The 18,531-nt window shown below is 39.9% G+C and overlaps 1 protein-coding gene across 4 annotated transcripts in view; it reads right to left on the reverse strand.

Moving 5' to 3' along the window:
• PLXNA3 (plexin A3) overlaps positions 1–18,531 on the reverse strand; it is a 96,838-nt gene that overhangs the window by 45,648 nt on the left and 32,659 nt on the right. For all 4 annotated transcript variants that reach the window (XM_070741331.1, XM_070741335.1, XM_070741333.1 and 1 more), the window contains exons 11-12: positions 14,854–14,968; positions 11,602–11,802 (exon numbers count right to left, since the gene is read on the reverse strand). In XM_070741331.1, coding sequence (XP_070597432.1) covers positions 11,602–11,802; positions 14,854–14,968 — 316 coding nt within the window. The remainder of the gene's footprint in view (positions 1–11,601; positions 11,803–14,853; positions 14,969–18,531) is intronic.

Genomic DNA, 18,531 nt, shown 5'->3' on the forward strand with positions numbered 1-18,531 from the left:
GCCGATGCCGCCTCAACAGCAGCCACGGGAGGGGAGTCGCTGGAGCTGCCCCCGGACTTTCCACCAAGCCCAATGCCGCCAGCCCACATGCCTGCCTCTCCCCGCGGCGGCGGCGGCGGCGGTAGTGCTGCCCAGCGCTCTGGCGTTGTCCGGGCTTCTCCCGCCACGCGCAGCCCAGCAGCTCGCTCTGGCTGGCGGCGGCGGAGGAAGGCGAATGCGGCTTGGAAGCTGGGTGGGGGGCGGAACGTCTTTGGCCACTTAGCTCTTCCTCCGAAAGGAAAGCGTGGAGGCTGCTTCTCTCCTCCCATATTCCGCCCCCCTCCCAGCTTCCAAGCTGCATTCGCCTTCCTCCGCCACCACCAGCATCCAGCTCTTCCTCCGTTTCTCGCTTCTCTACAAAATGACAGCCGGGCGGAGCCTGGCGGCGGTGGAGGAAGGCAAATGCGGCTTGGATATCGCCGCCCCCCCTCTGCTCCAGCACCTCCCCCCCCTCCCTGCCTGCATCTTCGCTCCATAAGACGCGGCTGATTTTTCATCCTACTTTGGGAGGAAAAAAACTGCATCTTATGGAGCGAAAAATACAGTAACTAAAAGTAGAGATTGGAATAGTTTATTGAAATTGAAAAAGAAACAATTGATGGTGTATGATGAGATCCAATGGAATAAGATAAGAATGATGATGAGACAAAAAACATTGAGTTGGGGGGGAAAATCAATGCAGCAAATGGCAAGATATTTGAAGAAGAGGAAAGAAAAATCATGTATATTAACATTGAGAGACTCTAGTGGAGAGTTTAGATATGGTAAAGAGCAGCTAGAGAAGATAATGAGAAAATATTATGAGGATTTGTATAAAGAGGAGCAGGTTAAGTTAGGAGTCCTCGATATCGGGAAAATAGTAAGTGAAGAAGATAAACAAATATTGAATGCAGAAATTACACAAGACGAAATTGCTAGAGTAATTAAAGGGTTAAAACAAGCCAAAGCACCGGGCCTGGATGGGTTTACAGGGGAATTTTATAAAACCTATATGAATGTATTGTTGCCGCATTTGGGGAAACTGTTTAATAATATATTGTTAAATTATGATATTCCGCAGACATGGAAGCTTTCAGAGATTGTTATTATCTCAAAGATGGATCGAGATTTAAGAGAGCCTGGGTCCTATCAGTTTGGCAAATCAAGATTATAAAATATTTATGAAAATATTGGCAAATAGACTAGAAAATATTTTACCAAAAATAATTGAAGAGGGTCAATATGGATTTGTGAAGGGAAGGAAAATAAGTGAACCAATTAGAAATATAATAAATGTGAGGCACCATGCTACCGTTACTAAAAGGAAATTGGGAATTTTGAAATTAGATGTTTATAAAGCTTTTGATAAAGTTAACCATAGCTATTTATATAAATTATGTAAGGAACTAAATATGGGGGATAAATTTTGTGAAACTGTAAAAGAGATTTATAAAGGGAATGAAGCATATATAAGGGTGAATGGATAAGATAAGACAAGATAACACTTGGGCAGGATATAAAATAGGGGAATTAGAAATTAAATTAAATTTATTTGCAGATGATGCAATTATATTGACCCAGACCCTGATGGAGATGATCAAAGGTATAAGAAATATTTTACAAGAGTTTAATATACTAAAGATAGAAGAGCCAGATAAACAACTTTTAAACATGAAAATAACTCTACAGGAAATTCAATTGGCCTTAAAAAAACAAAAAAATAATAAAACGCCAGGACCAGACGGACTTCCAGGAGAATTTTATAAATATAATAAAGAATTATTTGAACCTATACTACTAGAAATTTACAACGAAATGCTGGAACAAGCTAAAATCCCGAATACTTGGAGGGAATCATATATCACAATGATACCTAAAGAAGGCCTGGACAAACAAAAAATAAGAAATTACAGACCAATATCCTTACTAAATGCGGATTACAAGATTTTTATGGCAATTCTCTCAGAAAGATTAAAAAATATATTAAATAAAATAATCAGCCCGGACCAAAACGGATTCCTACCTAACAGACAAATCTCAAATTGTACGAGGACAGTCCTAGATATCATAGAATACTGTGAAGTCCATCCAGGAGAACAAGTAGCCCTGGCATTCCTGGACGCACAAAAAGCTTTCGATAGCGTCAACTGGCAATACTTAATAGCTGTAATTAAAGAATTGAAACTGGGAACCAAATTCGAAAATATCATTAAAAATACTTATACAACACAATCAGCCAGAGCAATAATCAACAATGACATGACTGAACTAATTTCAATAGAAAAAGGGGTAAGACAGGGATGCCCAATGTCCCCTTTGTTATACATATTAACCCAGGAAATACTACTAAACAAAATTCGACTAAATAATGAAATAAAAGGAATTAAGATAAAAGACGAAGAATACAAATTACAGGCTACGCAGACGATATTGTACTTTTCCTAGAAGATCCTATAAGATCTGGCTCAGAATTAATCAGAGAAATAGAAATTTGTGGGGAACTCTCAGGACTAAAAATTAATAAGCAAAAAACGATGCTTATGACAAAGAATATGACTATAAAACAAATTAAAAAATTGGAAGAAATTACAAATCTACAAACCACAAAAAAAATTAAATACTTAGGACTAATACTATCAAATAAAACTTCATCTCTTAAAAAAGATAACTATAACAAACTCATACAAGAAACTAATAAAAACTTAGAAAAATGGAAAGATTTGCAACTATCCATGTTAGGTAGAATCGCGGTGATTAAAATGGACATCTTACCCAAATTCCTCTACCTTTTCCAAACTGCCCCTATTAATATCGAACAATTTTTTTTTAAAGAGATTAATAAAACTTTTTCAAAATTTATTTGGCAAAATAAAAAACCCAGAATTCAATTCAGATACCTCCAAGACACCAAAAACAGAGGAGGATTAGGACTCCCCGATCTGAAACAGTATTACACTGCAGCGTGCCTAACATGGCTAAAAGAATGGGTTAATCTTACTAATAAAAGAATACTGGTACTTGAGGGCCATGATCTACAGTTGGGGTGGCATGCCTATTTATGGAAAGACGATAAACAAAAACAAACTGTCTTTAACAAACACATGATAAGAAAATCTCTCCTTAAAACCTGGTATGAGATTAAAAGAAAATTTTACAACAAAATTCCTAGACAGCTATCTACCATGGAAGCCATAGTATATCTGAATTTAATAGACCCTACCAAGACCATAAAATATAAAGATATTTTACATCCAAATAGAGAACTTAAAACTAAACAAGAATTGGAAATACAAAATTATAGGATGGACGAGTGGACATATATACAAATAAAATCAAGATATAATAAGGATAAACAAATACCAGGTATAGCAAATTCCACCCAAACTCTAGACAAGATCTTAACAGGAAACGCTGAAAAACAGATAACCAAACTATACCAGATTTTACTAGAACACGAGAAAGAAAAAGAGATGATTAAAAATCCAATGGTAGCCTGGGAGAAAAACCTACAAAGAAAAATCCATATAGCAGAATGGGAGAAAACATGGAATACAATAACCAAAATCACCCTATCATCAGCCTATAAAGAAAACTATTACAAACTATTTTACAGGTGGTATCTACCACCGGCACGACTTGCCAAAATTTACCCAGCACTACAAAATGTATGTTGGAAATGCAATAAAGAAAAAGGAACTTTCTTCCATATGTGGTGGTCCTGCCCTAAAATCCAAAAAATTTGGGAAACAATTTACAAATGGTTAAAGGAAATCACGAAGGAGGAAATAGAGTACTCACCGGAGGGGATGCTCCTCGGAATTTGGAAAAAATCTTACTCGAAAAAAACCCTTTTTTTAGTGACTCACATAAATACAGCTACAAGAATTGCAATTGCGCAAACATGGAAGAACAAACAGACCCCCAATATAAATTTAATAATAGAAAAAATATATACATGTGCAGAAATGGATAAATTGACAAACCTACTTAAGGGAAACAGAATCAACGAAACTAAAAGCATGTGGAACAATTGGCACGAGTGGATTCAAAGGAAAAGATTTGTATAACCTTATACAAAATAGCAGTACAAACCTTAAAAAAAATGAAAATACCATTTGAATGTTTTTCCCTGTTTTGCATTGCATAGTATTAAGTTAATATTATCCATATAACAACTGTAACCGGTAAAAAAGTTGGATAAGACCTGTAAACTGTATAAACAAATTGTGATATATATATCTATAAAACAATAAAAAGATTTGCAAAAAAAAAAAAATATTTTACAAGAGTTTAAACAGGAATCGGGACTGTTGGTTAATATGGAAAAATCAGAGATTATGTGTTTAAATACAGGTCCGAGAGAGCAAATAGAAATTAGGATTAAAGAAAATTAAATATTTGGGAATTTGGTTATTGAGAAATCCAGCGAAAATTGAGGAGGTGAATTATAAATTAATATGGAGGAAAATGCTGAAACAGATGAGGAGCTGGAAAGAGAAAAGGCTAAGGAGACTATCTAAAATAAGAGCTTTGAAAATGATGATACTTCCCAAAGTGATGTACCTATTTTAGGTGCTGTCAGGGGGGCTATCAGCATTTAAGTTTAAAGAGTGGGACAAAAAACTTAATTATTGGATTGAAGAAGATAAGAGACCAAGAATAAGGAAAAAGTGGTTAATTGCGAACGAAAAAGAGGGGGGAAAGGGAGTTCCTTGTTTGGAGCTGTATAGGGAAGCATTTCAAATGGAAAAGTTAATGGAGTTGCAATTATGTGAAAATAAATGGGTGAAATTGGAAAAACAGATAAACAGGATGAAGAATAGAGAATTAATTTTTATAAAGTGGAATAGCAGCGACTTAGGTAAATTGATAGGTCCCATGAAAGGGACTATGGAAATTTGGAAAAAATGGCAGGGGAAAATAGGATTATATAAATCTAAACTTTAGGTAATAAATAGCTTTATGTAATAAATAGAGATAATCAAATGAATTTAAATAGGGTTATAGGAGAGTTGAAGGGAAGAGGGATAACTAAGATAGGACAGTTATATGAGAAGGATGGGAGGCCAAGTAGAAACCATATAGAATGGTGTTTAGGTAAGGAAAGATGGCTACAAATAAATGCAATATGTAAATATCTCAATGAAAGGGAGAATAAAGAAGCATTATTGAGGAGACAGTGTTATAGAAAATAATAAGAGAAAAAAGTAAGGGTATAAAGGCGCAAGCAACCAATATATATAAGATGTTACTGCAGTCAGATGGGGATGCGATCCAAGGACTGACTAAATGGTAGCAAAATGAGATAAAAGTAGAGGTACCAGAGATGGAAAATATAGTAGAAAATATAAGGAAAATTAAGAATACAAGAATTAGGGAAATGAGAAGGAAAATATTACATAAGTGGTATTATACTCCCATTCAACTCGCACACTTTCAGCAGAATGTCAGGGGTATTTATTGGCATGGGTGTCACGATAAAGGAGTGTTTATGCATATGTTTTGAGAATGCCCGATAGTGCAGGAATTTTGGCAAAAAGTGCAAGAGGACATTAATAGAATGTTAAATACACAATGGACAATTACTAAGGAAATGGCAGTATTAGTTAAAAGTAATGCGATGGGAGAATTTAGAGAAATAAAACAAGCAGCGATAGAAAGTGCTCAGGCGGTAATAGTTTTGGGTTGGAAGGATGTGACAAAATGGACAATGCAAAATTGGTATAGGTACATGGTGGACCATATTCAATTTGAAATTATGGATAAAAGGATAAATTTGGATAATGAAACTGACTTGAGACAATTGATGGGACGGTGGGACAAGCTAAGATGATATATGACGAGTAGAATCCGAGACCAAGCTATAAGGAATAAATTGGAATCACTCTATAATATGTAAATAGATATATTGCTCTTGGGTTAAAATGGTCTATACAAGAAACACCCCCGATTTGGTGGTGGCGTATGTGTGTTTGTCGGGTGGTGGGCACTTGTCACTATACACTGTTTTATGTTGTGTGTATTTAAAAAATTATGAAAAATCAATTTAAAAAAATTAAAATTAAAAAAAAGATATCGTTGCACCAGGAGATGCCAGAGTCAACGAAAAAGAACTGGAAAAAATTACAAAATATCGCAACCTGGCCATCAAAACGACACGGCTATAGATCAAACTTGTAACAGTGATACCCATTGGCATCAGGGCACTTGGTACCATGTCCAAGAGTTTACAAAACACATCAAGAAATTGCAGCTTCCTGCAATAACACCGGCAGAACTGCAAAAAACTGTGCTACTTGGAACATTGTACATCTTCAGAAGATACTTGGTTGATACCTAGAACGCTGGCAGGAACCCATATCAATCATCAGCATTAGTCAATGATATTTGTGACACATTTTAAAATGCTCAGTTGACTGAGTTTCATGTTTAATGAATAAAAGAGATAATAATAAAAAGAAGAATAGAAATGGCTGCCTTCCAGAAATAAGCCAGTTTCCCAACCGTGAGTAGATCAGCCCATGTTGCCTTTACTGTAAAGCACCAAGGAAATCAAAATGTAACTTCCAATGTATGACACGTGAGCTCTCTTGGCCTGATTGCCATTCCTCAGATGGAAGATGCTTTATCAGCAGTTACGGCAGAAAAGTATGAGTCACCGTGAAGAAGTGTGCAAAAGCCCACAGAAAAATGAGTGTATAACCTCACAATAATAAAATGTGCAGAAGTGAGGTAGTTATTTGCCAAAGACTGGAATTATCAGAAACAGAAGTCACCCAGAGAAAATGCCAAACCTCAAGAAGCAACTCAATGGAAGAATAATCAAAAGGGATGGGAGAAAACCGTTCTCTTCCACAGATGCATTCAAAATTATTCTGCAAATGGTCCAATATTAAGATGCATCATCACATTTTTGCTAAAGGTTAAAATCTAAAAGCCTAACATTTGGTATTTGTACAGTATCCAAAATGGCATCTAAGTCGGTGCAGATGAAAATGATTATTTTATTGGAAAAATGCTTGGCAGAAAAATTTCACTGGTTCATTAAAATCACCCAAGAGACCTACATGCAGCAGATTTCCCACTCTTCAAAATTACTCCCTCGATGGCTCCCTGCATAAAAGCAATGGCGGCAGAAAAATCATTTTTGTTTGCTGCCATCGCTGTCAACAGAGCTCTGCTCTGCATTTCATCAAATCTATGACCATCTTTTGTTACTTTCTGTTCTACTTGGTAGCCTTGTTGCTTCTTGTTTGGTTCACACAAAGTTCTGTGGTTTTATTGGCCAGCTCTAATCAGCGGCTAAGGACACCTATGAGCAATTATATCAAATAGTGGGTCCAGGATTACTGCCTGCCTTGTCAGAATTTAGCTTCAATATTCCTAACAAAACTTGTGAAGACCAAAGTCAATCTAGCAAGCATGGCCCAATCCTAAAAGCACCTCCATCAAATCACAGAAATAAATCATTACACCAGTAGAAAATAAAATGTCCAGTCTGTCAAGTAACAGCAACAGGCAAAACAGAGGAATTGAATAGGGAACTAAAATAATTCTTCTAATGTAGAGGTTCATTGCACAATCAGACATGATCCGACTGAATTTGGGGTTCTTATCCACCTTTTGAGTCTTTCTCAAGCTCCAGGATAGGCAGATGGTGGCAGAGGTATTGTTGCAGAATGTAAAATGTTCTGAGTAAAGCTGCATTTTACAATTGACTGATGGCGAATTCATCTTCCATTCTATATTCAATAATTCTTCTATCATTACTGGTATTATCTTTATTGTTGTTAGCAGCTGCAACTATTGTATTAATAGTAATGTTTATTTGTATGCAGATATTCCCTCCAGTAATAAAATGCAATTTACAATAAAAACCAAACCCCCAAAAAACTTTGCAACAAAACAATAAAATTAATAGCATTTTATTTATTTAATAGGATAAAATAAAAAAAAATAATAATTAAAACATGTTACTCAGCAATGGATAACAATCTGGTAGTGGGGCAATTGCTTCCCTGAAACAGCTTGGGTGAAGCATCTCTTAAGCTTTCTTCTAAATGTAGGCATTATAGACTCCGCCGTACTTCCCTTGGAAGGAAGGTCCAAAATAGGAATGCCACCCCAGAGGAAACCACAAGCAAGAGTTTTCCAACTAAACTTAGACTAACTTTCCTCAGTTAGACGTCTATTACATATGCTCAGGTTTTACCCAAAATTGTAAGATAGGCAGCCAGATTAACCACTGACCTGTAGCATCTCGTTGTCTTTGAGCTCTTAGTCCGTGTCAGTGAAGCTCTTAATCTATCACAGGGATCCCCAGCCTAGGTCCACGGACCGGTACCAGGTCTCAGCATGCCAGAAACTGGGCTGCACAAACAAACAAAGCCTCATCCGTGGGATGCAGCCAGTCAGCATGCAAAATTATGCTGCCTCTTATCTGTGGAAAAACTTCATGGAACTAGTCCCTGGTGCTCAAAAGGAAGGGGACCACTGGTCTATCAGTTAAGTGGGGTGGCTATTTAAGAAGTGGAACCTTCAACAGTAGAGTCCTTAGTCTACATAATTAGTGGTCTTAGAACTTGAAAGAATATTGTTGGGTCACGTATAATCCAATCTGCTTCATCCAGGCAGAAGCAATAATATAAAGTACAAGGAGGAAGCCTTAACAGCTGCACAATATGGGTAAATATAGAAGTCCAGGTAGTCCTTCGCTTACGACAAGCCTGACACCTACAAGGATGGGAAGAAATAGCCTTGTATTGTGCTGGCCCCCATATTCAATATGCAGCCTCTGAACATGGGTAGTTCCATGAAAACACGATGATTAATGGCCATTGGTAAATGTAGAGAGAGACAAGCTTTTTTGAATCTGCTTTAAAGCCATCTAAGTGATTGGCCTTCACCACCATTTTGTGGCAATAAAATCCATCATGGGCAAAGAGGCATGTCCTTCAGCATGCCTCAAATCTCAGGCCCATCTATTTAATTGCATGGGCCATAATTCTAGCATGACGTGAGAGGGGTAAAAACTTTTTCTCTCTCCCTCTCCTCCTCCCCATTATTCCTCACATCCAATTGTATTAGTTGGTCTCAAAAACAATATTATATGAGAGAAAAGGAAGCCTGTAAACTCTCTTGCCAGACATTATACATCCCCCCACACACATATATAACATACACACACATATATAATACACACACATATAATACACACACACATAAATACACACACACATATATTCGTTTCTCCTACTGACAGGTCTCTTAAGAATAGGCAACATGCAGCCCTTCAGATGGGGAATCATGAGAAATTACATGTACTATAAAATCTGGAGGGGTTCATGTCTACTTCAATTTCATCTATCATTTAATTTTCATTTTCTAAATATCTTCTAGATATGAGAAGACAAGAACATAGCATTTGGATAATTCAGCAGTTATTGCGTTGCTATTAATCCTCTGTCCTTTTCAATCTTCTTAATGCCGAAATGTGTATGTGTGTGTGTGTCACCACTGCTACCAACAAATTGACAAACGCAATTAATTTGCCCCATTATGATCTTGTCCCAAGATAGTCATGAGAATGAAAAAAAGGGATTATGATGAAGCCTCGTCTTGTTCGACATTTTGTTCCTCCAGATTTGAACCAGATGCTTCTGTAATGCAATGGTAGTATTTTGTGCCACTTCCTCCAGCTTTTTTTTTTCTTCTGGAAATAACACGCAGCTGCCATGGCTACAGGTAGTTCTCAATTTTACCATCATTCATTTAGTGAAGTGACAACAGCATTGAAAACAGTGGCTTACAACTGGTCCTTGCACTTACGACTGTCATAGCATCCCCACAATCACTAGTCAAAATTAAGTGGCCTGACAACCAGCATATATTTAGAACAATGTCCTGAGGTCACTGGATAGCCATTTGCAACCTTCCCAGCTGGCTTCCAACCACAAAGCCAACAGGGGAAGTCAGATTGGCTTAACGACTGCATAATTAACAATGACAGTGATCTGCTTAACAACCATGGTAAAAAAAAGTTCATAAAAATAGGTTGTGACTCATTTAACAACTCTTGCTTAGCAGCAGAAATTCTGGTCCCAGCTGTGATCTTAAATTGAGATCTATTAGTATAGCCCCTGAAGTTTTATCCTCATAAAGCAGGAATACAATGCAGAGCATTAGTATGGCCTGTAGTATTTTTACACAAGCTGACCAAGGAGAGATTCAACCTGGAAATAAGGAAGAACTTCCTGACGGTCAGAACGATCAACCAGTGAAACAACCTACCAGCGGACGTTGTGAACTCCAATACTCTGAACATTTTTAAGAGGAAATGGACTGCCATTTGGCTGGGATGCTATAGGGTTCCTGCTTAGGCAAAGGGTTGGACTTGATGACCCGCATGGTCCCTTCCAACTCTAACAATAAATAAATAAATAAATGGGCCACATGCAGTCCCCCCACGTCCTTTGTGTGGCCCTTAAGAGCTAGCAAGGCAAAAGTCCCATTTTTCTCATCCACAAGCAAGAGCTCTGAGACACTGACAAGCAACAAAATAAGAGATTCCTCTCTGATCCAGTTAGACTGTTATTAATTCCAGACTGCATTTAGTTACATTCAGCAAGTAGTGCATTCAACCAAGATTCAACATGGTGCTAGGTATTTATGTAGATAAGCATGAGCTGCAGACTGATTTGACAACTCTCTCCGTTCTGTTTTTTTTTTTTCCAATTAGGCAAAAGGAACATTATCCCTGAAAACATGGCTAGAAAATGAGTAGATAAAGAAAACAAACTAAACGTTGCAAAGGTCAGGGAAGAGGGAACTTCAATTAAAAAAAACAACTTCTTTAAATCTAGTGATGCGCTAATTCATTTGTGGAACCATACAGAATTTTACTACTGAGGGTACCAAATATTTCAATGAATTCTTACATTCAGAAAAACAGTAATCTAGGTCAGTATATTTTCTAGACATAGATGCTCGATTCCAAAAGTTTTAAGCCGTCCATTAATAAACAACTAATGAGTTGTTATTTTGTTTATATAAGAAGGTTTTTTAATACAAGGTTAAACAAAATTTCTTCTTTTCATTTAAATTAATATGTTGATCTAAGGTATTAATTATGTATTCTTTTTTCTGTAATATGATTTGACTTCTAGAACAAGAGGGGTAATTACAACCCCAATTTTGTGTTAAATGTTTGCTTGTGTGTATGTCATTTTTATGAAAATTTAATAAAGTATATTAAAAAGAAATAAATAAACAACTAATAACGATGTAAGCAAGTCCATGGCTCAAACGGAATCCAACACTTCAACCACTGTGTTACTATGAACTGCGATGAGCTTACAAATTCTGGTGGCTGCCCTTAATATATACAAGTAACACCACAGATGTTCAAGAAAGTTTAAAAAAATGTGTAATTCATTGGCAAGTTGAAACGAAAGGAAGATCTGTTAACACCTTGCAAAAAGCTAAGCAGCTGTATTCTGTTTTCAGGAAGTTCCCAGTCCTCCTGGCTGCAGAATGGTAGTAAGAGAGGGATACAAATATGGTTATAAAAGATGTGATTCTCACCGAGGTATTCTGACACTGCACACTGCTGGAGTTGAAGCGCACAGCTGGCACCCGCTGTTGGCGACCTTGGATTCCCAAGACACATTCGTAATTCTTCTGGCCCGACTGAGGCTGGGGAAGGTTCTTGGCCCGCAGGGTAATGGGTTGTAACACTCCCACAGGAATCAAGATCTCCCCACCCGGAAGGAGCTCTGGGCAGCCCTGGTGCAAAGGAAAAGAGGCAAGCCACGTGCTCAGGAACCTTTGAAAGCATTGGCAAGTGCCACTGGTGCTGTTTGCAGGCAGGCGTGTGTTTGTTTATTAATGACAGGAATATTCTCAAGGCAGGATTGCAAAGGGAAACAGTAGCTCTAAACCCAAACTGAGGCTGGCACTGCTTTCAAAGTAGCCGTAAGGGAACACAAAGCACTTTTTTCCCTAAAAAACCCAGTGTGATCCTACCCATGACCATTACATGGCTCAGGGCCAGACTATTTATGGGACCGTCTCCTGCCGCATACCTCCCAGAGACCAATAAGAGCACACAGAGTTGGCCTCCTCCAGGTCCCGTCGATTAAGCCAGTGTTTCCCAACCTTGGCAACTTGAAGATATCTGGACTTCAACTCCCAGAATTCCCCGGCCAGCGAATGCCCCCCTGATGATCCGTACTGTTCCCACCCTATTGGCCTTCGCAAGGCTGTGAAGACCTGCTTTTGCCAGCAGGCCTGGGGGGTGGGGGCACGAATTAACATCTATCATGGGCAAATGGTATGATGCATGTATGCTGATTGGATACTTTAACCATGGCTTTTAACTGGGATGTTATAGTTTTAGACTTTATATTTCACGTTGACTTCTGTTTATTGTATTTGCAATTTTATATTATTGTAAGCCTCCCTGAGTCCTATAAATAAATAAATAAAGGTGGTACACCGACTACAGTGATATTGTTTTCCTTTTTTTCCCTTTTTTTAGGACCGTCATTTGGGTTCCTGTGTGAAAACACCATCATTCTTTGGGATAAGAAATAAGCCTCTCCTCCCCTCGGGGGCTGAGGTTCCTTCTCCCCCCAGGGGGAAACAGCTGCCTAACCTTTCATATCCCAACAACTCCACAGTGAAGAGGGGGAAAGCCCGGGAGTCTGGCTCCCGGCTCCTCCTTTGCCTGTGGTGGCCGCCTGAGAGAGATGGAGATGAAAGAGCCTGCTGGGCGCTCAGAGTTTCCATGGAAACCAGAGTCTGGTTAATTGCTCCTTGGTACCAAAGGAAAGGTAGGGCGGAGGAGGCCTGCTGGGCCGGCTGCTCTGTTTACAAGGCTAGCAAAGGCACAGGGTGGCCATGACGCTGGCAAGCAATACAGGAAACATAGTCCTGACCTGGAGAACAATTAAACCCCGGGCGCAACTTCCTACAGAGGCTTAAGACAATGGGGTCAAGACAAAAGGCCCAGGCCTGTGGGAAGAGGAGCCTGGAAGCGCCAAGCAATTTTCTCTTCTAGCTCTTTCATTCTTCACACTGAAAACAAAGTCCCGCACAGACTGATCTGGGAGACCCCAAGTCTATGGAGAGGGGCGGCATACAAATCTAATAAATAAAATAAAAATAAAACAGTTTTGCCAGTTTTGCTCCCTCACCTAAGAGTCACAGGCAACATTTCACTTCTCAAGGCCTCCAAGCCTCCTACTCCAGCCACCACATTCAACCGCAAACGCTGGCCCCTCTAAGGGAGCTGCTATCAATTACCTACCCACAACGAGCCCCGGGCGTCTCTAGGTCTATTGATCCCGCTGCCTGGGCCAGACGATTGATCGCGAGCCACCGGCCCCATTACCAGCAAACACTCTGGCCTCCCCCGTATCGATCCAGCCTCCCACCCGTGTAAAGGCACTTTAGTACTATTATCATTTCCCCATGCTGTCGATCTGCCACCTGCTGACTCTTTTCTGATTGCTTGGGGTTCCCTGGTCTGAGATCACTGCTATACAAGGCCTGTGGGGGACGCTGCGCATAAAGTTAAACCTTAAATATGTGACTTCCACAAGCCTTTCTTTTTCAGTCTGCTAGTGCAGTGTTTCCCAACTTTGGCAACTTGAAGATATTTGGACTTCAACTCCCAGAATTCCCCAGCCAGCGAATGCTGGCTGGGGAATTCTGGGAGTTGAAGTCCAAATATCTTCAAGTTGCCAAGGTTGGGAAACACTGTGCTAGTGGAATCAAGTTTCTAAAACTCATTGTTATGAAAACATATTGTGATGTTGCCAGAGTTGGAAAACGGGGTTTTAAAGGAAAGAGAAAACTGCTTTAGCGTATCTCGAACATTCCTTCTCATGATTCTTATTTCTTGTCAAACCCTCTTTATTTGCACCTTTTCTCCCTTTTATTTATTTATTTTATTTATTTATTGGATTTGTATGCCGCCCCTCTCCGTAGACTTGGGACGGCTAACAACAGTGATAAAAACAGCATGTAACAATCCAATACTAAAACAACTAAAAAAAACCTTATTATAAAACCAAACATACATACAGACATACCATGCGTAAATTGTAAAGGCCTAGGGGGAAAGAGTATCTCAGTTCCCCCATGCCTGATGGCAGAGGTGGGTTTTAAGAAGCTTACGAAAGGCGAGGAGGGTGGGGGCAATTCTAATCTCTGGGGGAGTTGGTTCCAAAGGGCCGGGGCCGCCACAGAGAAGGCTCTTCCCCTGGGTCCCGCCAAACGACATTGTTTAGTTGACGGGGCCTGGAGAAGGACCTAACTGGTCGCTGGGATTCGTGCAGCAGAAGGCGGTCCCTGAGATAATCTTTTCTCCCTATACAATGCTCAGCAGAGCAATTTGAGCTCTGCACAAGGTCAAAATATTGCAAAGGGCACTGTGAAAAATATTCCAATGTTAAAATGTAGGCCTGCAGTTGCACAACTTGCATTAGCATGGAAATGAAAGCTTGGCTCCCAAATGTTTGCTCCAATGCTGGAAGAGCAGGCCATGAACTACTACAGTTATTTCTGCTGTTGTGCAAATAACAGGGAGCTCTTGAAAATGCAAGGAAGGAAGTTGAGCCGGGAAGAGAGGTAGATTCATGGGGAAATCTCTCTCCTGACTCCCTCTGCCCTGCAGGTCAGCAGGGGGAATAAAACTGCCATTGATTTCCCCAGTGGTGAAGGTTTCGCAAACCAAAGATGAAAATGCACAGGGTGTTCGTATCCCAAAATCATGTTAATGGCTGGCAGGAAACTCTCTCGAGACGGTAGCACTCCAAAGGCCTTTCTTACCTCAGCAGTGTTGACTCGGCCTTCTAGGAAGAAGCACTTGGCCACATTATGGGTGCACGTATGCCTATATTTACACCAGTGGCATGGATAGTGACTGCTGACACAGGACAAGCACCTGTAGAATGAGGAAATATATATATTTTAAAGTAAACAGGAAAGGGGGAAATAATGCATGTCCTGCTCTACAGATGTCAATTCTCTCTCCTCTTGTTTCTTTCACCTTTATTCCTCTGAAGGTTTTGTTCTGCTTAAGGATATGATTAACCATGGGAAGGAAAGGAGAGGAAGTGTAACACTGATTGAACCGGATCTTCAAATCTTGTCCAACCCATCTGCTTACCGTGGAGACAAGGCCCAGAGGGAGGCAAACCTAAACTACAGCCACCTACTGACTATCTGGTGTAAGCAAGGAGAGCCCCAAAACTAAGAGGAAGGTGTCTACAAGGTGTGTGGCATTTCCTACATGCAGATACATCAGACTTTGCTTCTGATAAGAAAAATATAAGGCTGGCTCAAGCAGTCATGGCCTGTGGCTTGAAAAAGGCCTTGCCAACTCATGTAGGTTGCAAGTCCTAGTAAAAAAAATGTTCCCAAGTCCAGCCACATTTAGGACTGGGTGAGTCCTCCAACACTGCTGACTTTTTCTGGGATTAAAATCTAAAAATCTTTTGCCTCTTCGTCCAAACTTTGCCTAAGGAAATAAATGGGATTGCAATCTTCTGGGCCAAGGACCTAATTGAATAGTTGTTTATACAGTGGTACCTCTACCTAAGAACGCCTCTACTTAAGAACTTTTCCAGATAAGAACCGGGTATTCAAGATTATGTTGCCTCTTCTTAAGAACCATTTTCTACATAAGAACCCGAGCCCAGAGAAATTTCCCAGGAAATTTGAGAGCGGCACAAAGGCCCGGCCAGTTTCCTGCCATTCCCCCTTTAATCCCTGCCATCTCAGGCTTTTCTGGGCTGCCAGAGGAGCCTTCCAGTGGCACTTAAAGAGGCTTTGGCAGTCCAGAGTGAACAAAGCATTTTCCTTTCTCTGGGCGCTTGGAGAGGGAATAAACCTCTGCCAGCGCTCAAAGAATAGAAACGCTCCCTTCGCTTTGGGGAGCACCAGAGTTCCTCTTTTTTTTTTAAGCCTTAAAAAGTTTTGGATTTTTTTGATTCCCCTATCCTCCTCCTTTTCTTTCTCCTCCTCCTTCCACCCAAATTCCAAGCTTTTATTTATTTCCTAATGGTTTTGCACGCATTATTTGCTTTTACATTAATTCCTCTGGGAAAAATTGCTTCTACTTACAAACTTTTCTACTTAAGAATCTGGTCATGGAACAAATTAAGTACTTAAGTAGAGATACCACTGTATTTCTAAGGCCTCCCAATTCATCATCAACTCTTGAGTGGTGCAAAACATCAAGTCAGACAGAAACATAAGATGTCTGTCCAGAGGAACAAATATCCACTAAATGCCTATAAATAATTCTTCACCGAAGCAGCTCAACGTTCCATCCTAGATCCAGGGGAAAATGTCAGATCAGAAGACATATAAAGCAGAACAGAGTCAGGACTATTCAAATCTCTAGGGAAGGGATTCACAACATTGACATTTTTAAGATACAGTATGTGGACTTCAGCTCTGGGATACACTACTCAAGAGAAGGCAAATTTCCTAGATCCTATCAGATGACATTGATTAATGGAAGGGACCCAAAGCATGCTTATTCTGCCTGACCTTATAGGATGGGCAGAAACAATGGGAGAGTGAATCCCTCAAATAAATAATATGTTTGTCACATAGGGCTTTGAAGATGACACCTAGCATCTTAAATTGACTATAATCAGTGAAGCATGCAGAGCAAAGGTGTTACGCAGATGTACTATGGCACACTCATAATTGCTTATTACACTATGTTCTGTGCCAGCTAAAGTTAATAAGTGCTCTTCAAGGTCAGTTGCATGTACAGGGCACTGCAAAGTCCCCGCACAAGTTGACCAAAGCACTAGTGACAATGAGAAGATGTTCCAGGTCCAAGAATGGGTACAATTAATAGATGAGATGAATCTGTGTGAAGGTCTTCTTGGCTATAGTTGCCATCTCTTTCTCAATCTATAAGTCCAGGAGAAACCCCAAACTGCATACCAGTTCTAACCCCATTTAAAAGTTAAAAATAGGAACTTCTCAGATGGGGATGGTCCTTGAACCTCTTTAGCATATAAGCTACTGTGGCTTAGAGGTGAAGCTCTTGCCTCACGATCAGGAGGTTGTGAGTTCATAGATGTAGCTTCTCCTGCTTGGGCAGCGGGTTGGACTAGATGACCTGCAAGGTCCCTTCCAACTCTGTTAATCTCTTAAGTACTCAGAGTTATTAGAGTCAAGCTTAAATCCATTCTCCCCATCTGGACCTTAATAGCCTCTGGGCACTGGAACAAGACCTTCAACCACATCATATGGTTGGCTAAGACTTGAGAACCAGCTGGGTATCGTCACACACTGATGATAACTGACCCTACTGTCAACAAATGACTCACACAGTGACTTCATGTAGTTATTAAACAGGAAGGATGTGGCACTCTACAAATCAAGAGGTTTCAGCCTCTCCTTGCCAGGCAATACTTATTGGAACCAGCCAAGAGAAAGGACAACAACCCCAACATCAGCAGTCACTGGCTTCATTCGAGACAGTGATGAGTCTGCATATAGATGGGAGGTTGAACAAATGGCCCTGGGATACAGCCATAACAATCTGGAGCTGAACTTGCTTAAAACTGTAGAGATGAGAGTGGATTTTAGGAGGAGCCCTCCTATTTTATCTCCTCTTTCTTACCATATTTGATAGCACAGTATCAACAGTACACTCCTCCAAGTCCTTCTGGACTTGAAATGGATGCTTAACGTTAGAACCCTCGTTAAAAAGGCACGGCCAAGAATGTTTTTCTCGCTTCAATTCAGGAACTAAGATGACTTATTCTGGGACTTATTCAGACTGCCCCAGGAGCTGTTGATATACAGTTTTACAGAGGAATTGTTGAATCTGTTATTTGTACTTCTATAACTCTTTGATTTGGTACAGCAACCAAATAGAACAGGTACAGTCAGAGTCCAATTGCAAACGATTTTTATCTTTCAGATACCTGAAATATTTCTCCCAGTGGCCCTGGAAATGTTTTTCTTGATCATCCCTTCCCAGCAGAGAACAGGTCATTCTGAAAAGGGCCACTGCTCAGCTATTTGTGAACACAGTAAGAGTGGAAAAATAGTTATGTTTTGTGGCTCTTTCTTATTACTACAATATAGTCCCTAATATGGTCTCTTAGTCATGTGCAATGAGATTCAATCTTCATCTTCCTCAAATAGCATTCTAGGCCACTCTTCTGCCATTTTAACTCAGTTCCCTGAAAAATGAATTCTCATTAGTGCTAACATGTGGCCACCTGCATTAATTAGGTCCTAAATATTATGGGTCAGATCGATGGTTATTGTATGGTATGAACTCCCAAGCCAACTCAAATCAGGTTAAAATCTCCCAGAACTAATTCCACAACTCAGGCAGGGATGTCATGGTACAGCACAGAGGCCAATATAGCAGCCAGGAAACGCCACTGTTTTCTAGTGTCCAACTTCAACTCCAAGGTCTTATGTCTGGTTATCTGCAGTAATTTGCTTCTGAAAGTCATTATAGTT

Source organism: Erythrolamprus reginae, chromosome 2 (genome assembly GCF_031021105.1).
Source record: "Erythrolamprus reginae isolate rEryReg1 chromosome 2, rEryReg1.hap1, whole genome shotgun sequence".
Classification (NCBI taxonomy): domain Eukaryota; kingdom Metazoa; phylum Chordata; class Lepidosauria; order Squamata; family Dipsadidae; genus Erythrolamprus; species Erythrolamprus reginae.